The 7,374-nt window shown below is 44.5% G+C and overlaps 1 protein-coding gene across 1 annotated transcript in view; it reads right to left on the reverse strand.

Moving 5' to 3' along the window:
• Positions 1-2,532: 2,532 nt before the first annotated feature.
• The window catches only part of RPS10 (ribosomal protein S10), a 7,144-nt gene continuing 2,302 nt past the window's right edge, over positions 2,533-7,374 (reverse strand). Inside the window, exons 4-6 of the mRNA XM_004389828.2 lie at positions 6,296-6,373; positions 3,439-3,494; positions 2,533-2,624 (exon numbers count right to left, since the gene is read on the reverse strand). Coding sequence (XP_004389885.1) covers positions 2,583-2,624; positions 3,439-3,494; positions 6,296-6,373 — 176 coding nt within the window. The 3' untranslated portion in view covers positions 2,533-2,582. The remainder of the gene's footprint in view (positions 2,625-3,438; positions 3,495-6,295; positions 6,374-7,374) is intronic.

Genomic DNA, 7,374 nt, shown 5'->3' on the forward strand with positions numbered 1-7,374 from the left:
AGGCATGTGGTAGGTGCCTCCTAACATTCTGTTTACGAGATTAACCAAAACAGAAGTGAGGCTCAAGGAGCTTAATAAGTTGTTACTGGCACTGCCCATAAGGGGATTCTTCAGGGAGAGGGGATTCATGTCTATTTTAAGCATATGTTAAATTAGGAAAACATATCTTCAGGCCTCAGCCTCCAAAACCCTTTGGAGCCTTTTTGAAGGTGGTATTAGCAGTGGAGGGGATTAGCTGGTGAGATATGGACTGGGGGACAGATGTGAGGGTAATGGGTCAAAATTTCCCAAAGCTTTCCTCCCAGGGATAGTTGAGCCCATGCAGCTGCCAGATGGGTCTCTCCCTGACCCTTTGTAACTTACCTGCCCCTTGAGTGACCTCAGACACTTCCATCCTGCTAAAGCACCTATGGCAGGAATAGCAATAAAATGTTAAGCTTCTTTCCTAGCTTTGCCCAAGAGTTTTTGTACATCAGTCTCAGCACCTCCATTTTCAGTCATAATCTGACACTATCTGATGTTTATTTTCCAATACTTTCTTATTGCCCTCCCCAACCTCCTCCCACCCCATGTCACGCACACCACCGCACCTCTTCAAAATGCCATCTCACCCCTCCCCTGCTCCACAAGACCCACCTTTGAGCCACTTCCTCAGAATTTGGTCTGGACTTAACAATTTACCACTTACATAGTATCTGGCATTATTATTAATGTATAGGTTTGATTTCCCAACTAGAGTGTTAGGTGCTTGAGGGCAAACTTCTGAGCCTTGTTTCTCAAAGCACTTAGCAGCACTGATCCCTGATGCCCATTCAATTACTGATTGGCAGAACCCGTTCGATGTATCAAGGTGGTGGTAGTAGTGGAGAGGCTGGTGGGTAACAAGATCACTGCCATCTGCAGTTTTTATCCACGTGCTCTTGCTCTGCCTTGCCAATTCCACTGGTTTCCCCAAGTCTGTGAGTGATCTGGAGGATATATTCCAAATCACAAAGGGGTTGTTGACAAAGAACTCTAGCTGAAAAACTGACACTTTGGGGCCAGGAGATCAAGGCTAGAGAGAAAACCCATCCACTTGCCAGCCTCAGTGGGAAACAGAAAGGCCGGGAGCTACAAACATTTCACAGCAGAATCCAGGTTAAACAATCACAAGACGTGTGAACACGGGCAAACCACTTGACATCACTCAGGCCACCAGAAAAACTGGATAAAAAGCAATCTTTGGCAAGGCAGCAAAGCCACACTGAAACAGTTTCCTCAAACACCACCTCTTTCTGCCAAGGCAAGCTTCTATTTACTGGTGGTTCAGATTCCAAGGCTCACCTCCCAGGACTGTTTAAGTGCATATTCAGGGTTGCTGTTGGCTGCCACCTAGCGGTTTAAATTACAACTGTGTAGTAAGAAATAGGTGGCTTCCAGCACAAAACCACCTGTGTGCAGTTTGGGAAAAAGCTGTATCTTAATGTCTTAATCAACTATTATCCATCACTGTTGAAGGTCTGGCCCATAATACTTCACAAATTCCTGAGTCCCCACACTGCAAAGGATGACCCACTTCTATCAGCTGTGTTTCCCAGGCTGAAAAACCTTACCTTCATGGGTCTGTCCCGAGATAGTGCCACGCTCAAGCTATCACCTGTTGGCTGGTTCTTCAAATGCTTTGACCCTCACCCCAGAAGCACATATTTACTGCTATCAATCACGGTGACTGACGTGCAAGCCAACATCAGTAAGTCCACCCGCAGGGTTGCCTCCCTGAACTCTTACTGGGCTTCAAGGCCCTCCTCTTGGCACTGTAATTGGCTGTAAAGGACCACAGAAATGGCCCTTTTATCCCACCTCAGTTCCCAACAAAGTGCCTGTCCAGTATGTGTGGCAAAATGCACCTGATTTCACCAAGGGGAAACTTTGAAGCCAGCAGAAAATGCACACAATTTTTATGATTCCCGAACTCACTGCTCATCCACTTACATTATATACTGAATCACTACTTATAAAAGTCTTCAGGAAATTACATTTTTCCTTTTTAAGGAGCCATGGGATAGCAAGAACACCAACGGCCCAGTATTTATTCCAGTTGTGGAAGACATGAACTGTTGGCTGAAAACCATTTCTACACTCTCCCCTGTAAGTTAGTTTGAACAAGGTTTTGGTTTCTAGGTCCTACCTTCCCAGCACAATTTCTCAGATATTCCCAAATAACGGGCACAGAATCTCAAATCCAGGGTCAACAAAACACCCTCCTTTCCCACCAAGCAGAGTGAACCAGTGAGGCTGGTCTGGCAAAAATGCCCAGCTTTTCAACTGCCTCCGAGGCGTGGGTACCCATGCTGGACACATCTCTGCAGGGAGGCGCCTGCCAGAACCAAAAGGGCCCATGTCAAAGCCAAATGCAACAGCACTAGCAGCAACAAATGACATCACTGCGGACAAAGACAACTCTCAAAATCAACCAGTCTTGCTCTACCTTACATTCTGACCCTTAAACCATTTCTGCTCAGGCTTCATGATGAAAACAAACTGGACACTCAATTAGTTTTCTGGCTACATGTTTATTCAACACAAAACAATCCCCTCCAACTTTACTGAGGTGGCTGACCACGTCCACGACCAAATCCGCCTCTCTGCAAGAGAAAACAAATGATGACATCAGCATTAGCAGCACACCCAGTTTGCCCTCTTTTGCTAACTTTCAGGCCTCATTATCACTGGAGGAGCCCCCAAGTTTAACAGCTAGGAGCAGGTGCATAAATCTCAACCCTCCCCTTACTGGCTATGGGGCCATCTTCACCACCTAGGCCCTCATTCCCTCCCTCCTTTATAAAATGGGAAGATGGCCATTCTCTCAGGATGTATTCATATATACACACACGAAAGCACACAGCACAGCACAGCTCGTTTCTACCATACACTCCTTTTCACACGAGACCCGAGAGCAAGTATATGCTGTAAAGAACTGCCACAGGACAGAAGCTGATGTAATGGTGACATGCCAGTCTCCATGCTTAACAATCTACCTGGATTGACTAATCTCACAATTACCTTGAGATAGTTAGCAATCATCACCTCTATCTTACAGATGAGAAAACTGAGGCATAGAGGGGAACCTGCCCAAGATCATACTACCCTAAGGATGATGGAGGATACAATTCTAGACCATCTTGGTTCTAGAGCACTCAATCTCTATCGTTTTCATAAGCTTCAAGTTTATAAAACCAAATTAGGGGCTTATCACCAGCATTAAATGCAACAGAAAATAACAGTATGCCACATGCAGTATTGATTTGTGAGACTCATTTCAGTAATTCATATATAAAAGCTTACATACTATGTCTCAATGCAAAATTTGGAATCTATGGTTTGAGAAAAAATTGGGGGGTACACACTATATTGTGTCTCCAGAATTTGTAGACCCACAGGGCAATCAGGGATACTCACAAACTGGAATTCAGTTGCTGACCCAGCACCAGCCTCGGCTTTCTTGTCGGCACCAGCTGGAACGAGAAACACCAGTTTAGACTCATCATCTCATCTGATCTGATGCAGAACGAGGAAGGTAAGTCACCCGACTCAACCCCACAGAAAAGGCTGTGTCAGCAGCAGCTGTACTACTCCAAGTACAAGTAAATTACACCAGTGGTGGGGAATACCCTTAGTACCTCTGCCTCCCTCTCTCCTGGGGCACACTTCTCAGCATTCCTTAAGTCACTCTTGAAAAGTCAGCCTTTGCAAACTATCACCTCCTCCAGGAAGGCTGCCCTGACCTTCTACCCACAAAGCCTAAACTATGTGCCCTTCCAGGTCCCAGAAGACCCTCCTCCTTCCCTATCACTAACTTATCACATGCTCCAGAATAGCTCAATTGTAGAGAGAGCTCAATAAAGAACTAAGAGGCAAACGCAAGGAGAGCCCACAGAAGCCGCATGCAACTTTAATTAAGACCATGGGGAAGAGGCAGACACAAGAGAGGTAGTGCTGCACTGTCCTAGGTGACAGCCACTAGTCCAAATTGAATGTGTGCAAAATATGTACCAGATTTCAAACACTTTTTAACGAAAAACATGTAAAACATCTCAATAATTTTATACAGGTTGCATTTTAGATATTGAATGAAATAAAAATATATTAATATTCATTTAACTGGTTTCCATTTGCTTCTTTAAGTGTTGTTGTTAAGTGCCGCTGAGTCAGTTCCAACTCGTAGCAACCCTACGTACAAAAGAACGAAAAGTGTGGCCAGTAGGAAATTTAATTTTTACATTGGAGGGTGGGGGGCAGGACTGAATACAGGGACAGGTTTCAGTAAATCTCATAAAGCAACACTGGAGACTCCTTTGGAAACCCTAGTAGCATAGTGTTTAAGAGCTACGGCTGCTAAGCAAAACGTCGGCAGTTCAAACCCACCAGGCGCTCCTTGGAAAACCCTATGGGGCAGTTCTGCTCTGTTCTATAGGGTCACTATGAGTCGAAATCAACTCAATGACAACAGGTTTGGTTTTTGATTTGGAGCCTCCTTTTGGCCCATTTCAGACCACACCTACTATGGACTCCTGCCACTTCACCACCTTGCTGTTGACCAAGGCAAGCTACTGTGTTCTCCCTCCCTCTCTCCATACTTTTGTACATGTCAAGACTCTCGCCCGAAATGCTCACTCCCCTCAACTTGGGGACTTCTGTGGCTCTGGCCCAACTGTCCTCTGGGGATGCTTTCCCTGACTGATCTTCCTGTATGTCATGACTTCTAATATGAGCAATCACTAACTTCCTCTGGACCAAGGGACCCTAGAAGGTCAGAATTGGCTTTATCTAGCACCTAGTCAGGACAACACATAGTATGTGCACTTAGTACACAATCGATGAAGGAATTCACTCTTACTACCCTGTAAGGATGGGAGCCCTGGTGGCGCAGAGGTTAAAAGCTACAGCTGCTAACCAAAAGGTGTGCAGTTCGAATCCACCATTCGCTCCTTGGAAACCCTATGAGGCAAGTACTCAGGTCAAGTGCCCACTTCTATTTACATACGAAGAATCAGGGAAGATGACTAGAAAAACTCTTTTACATTTTTTATATTACAACTTAAAAAAAAAAAACCAAACCCATTGCTGTTGACTCAATTCCAACTGACAGCAACCCTATACAACAAAGAACTGCCCCATGGTTTCCACAGCTGCAAATCTTTACGGAAACAGACTGCCACATCTTTCTCCTGTGGAGTGGCCAGGGGGTTCGAACCACGAAACCACCGACATTTTGGTTAGCAGCTAAGCACTTATCCACTATACCACCAGGGCTCTGCAATTAACTACTTCTACCAAAATAAATAAATAAATGGCAGAATGAACCTTTAAAAACAAGTCAAATCCTGTCGCTCGTCTGCAAAAACACTACCTATGGCTCCTCATCTTACTCAGGAGTAAAATTTCAACTCCATACATGGCCCAAAACCACAACCTTAACTCTCCCGCTATTCTTATTCTGTTGTTTAAACAAGCCAGGTGTCTTCCGCACTTAGGGCCCTTGGGCTTGCTGTTCATCTACCTGGATGCTCCCCGCCAGAGTCACTAGCCAGCCTCCTTCAACTCCTCAGGTGTTTGCTCAAATCTCACTTCTGCAAATCTTTCCCAGAAAATCCTATTTGAAATTGCAGCACCCTTCTCCCTTTTTCTCCACAGCACCCACACTGACATATAACATACTTATTTTACTTACCTGTCTCCTACCACTAAAGTTCAAGTTCAATGCGAAGGGCTTTATGTCTGTTACGTTCACTATGCTCTCAGCTCCTACAACAGGGCTTGACACACAACAGGTGCTCCACGCATTTTTGTTGAATAAATGAACATCTGTTACTCCAAGTATTTGCTACACAAAATAAGATTTTGCCTTATATTTGCAGTAAGCAAACAATGAAGCCAATGTGAATGGGCCCCTGCCCTCAAGGGGCTTACAACAACCATGGAACAAACAAAGCATTTAATTTTTGTTTTCCAACTTAGATTCCTCTTTAGGTTTATACATAGTAGCCGCTACGAATGTCAAAAGATTTCAACTTCTACTTGCTATCCTGAAAGTTGTCAATTCTGCTCTAGTTAAAGGTCTTCTGCTGAAGTTTTCTGTGTCCCAAGCTCAGACAGCTTTTCTCCTAATTCCCAACTATCAAATCTCTGAAAAGAAACACAAAGGACTCCAGCTGTCCTGATGATCTAGAGATTGAAGCTGAGGATTGTTCCCAGTCACTCTGGCTTTGAAAATTCATTACCCCAACATATCTCACATAGATGGTGCATCACTTACGAGGAACAGCGCTCCGTCTGTACGTGTCTCTGTCGGCCTCCCCTCGGGTGAGTCTTGCAGGTCGTTCACCCTCCAAACCTACATAAATTAAACCAAACTGTGAACATAGGGCAATGTAGAAACTCTGTTCCTTTAAGGTCAAGAACACCGAAATCGCTCTCCTGTTAACAATGGGCAATCACTGTTCGTTATGAAGGGTTAACGGGGACAGGGACTCAAGACCAGAACAGTCATCACTGACAATTTGGCTCCTCAAAGGCCCAGAAAACTCATATCTCAGTTTAAAATGCCACATATCTGCAAAAGGATTGCACACTTCTATAGTATTTCTCAACATAAACGTACGATTCCCAATTACTTGGCAGATTTAGAAACCTAGCCATTTCTGCAAGCATCTGAATAGCCAAATTTTGGAACCTGAGCCACGTCTACCTTGAAAACTACGCAAATGGAAACGAAGCATCAAAGGGTGAAACTCCCCCCACCTCCAATAGTATATAATGTGAAGACCCCAAGAATCCTTTAATTCCCCAAAGACGTCTCCACATACCAACGGTCAGGCTGTGGAAGAAATATTAAAGCACTATTTTAAAAGACAAACAGTTAATAAACAAGAAAACCCAAACCTGTTGCCATCGAGTCAATTCAAACTGCTGACCTTTTGGTTAGCAGCTGAGCTCTTAACCACCGCACCACCAGGGCTCCCCACAAAAGTTAACAGCTACCTTTAAAACCATCGTCACAAACACTGCAGGAATTAACCTAGTATTCCTAAATCCTCTCTACCCAGTTACCCTGGATTAGAATACCCATTGCCACTGAGTCGATTCCAACTCATAGTGACCCTACAGGACAGAGCAGAACTGCCTCATAGGGTTTCCAAGGAATGGCTGGTGGATTTGAACTGCTGACCTTTTTGGTTAGCAGCTGAGCTCCTAACCACTGCGCCACCAGGGCTCCAGGGATTAGAATAGGAACTATTTTTTTAACACTGAAACATCTGATCCACTAGTGGCTGGCAGAAACAGAACTAAATCTGTCTCAAAGAAAGCAAGGCTTCTTAGTCCTGACTGCACATT

This window comes from Trichechus manatus, unplaced genomic scaffold (genome assembly GCF_000243295.1).
Source record: "Trichechus manatus latirostris isolate Lorelei unplaced genomic scaffold, TriManLat1.0 scaffold00261, whole genome shotgun sequence".
In the NCBI taxonomy this organism is placed as follows: domain Eukaryota; kingdom Metazoa; phylum Chordata; class Mammalia; order Sirenia; family Trichechidae; genus Trichechus; species Trichechus manatus.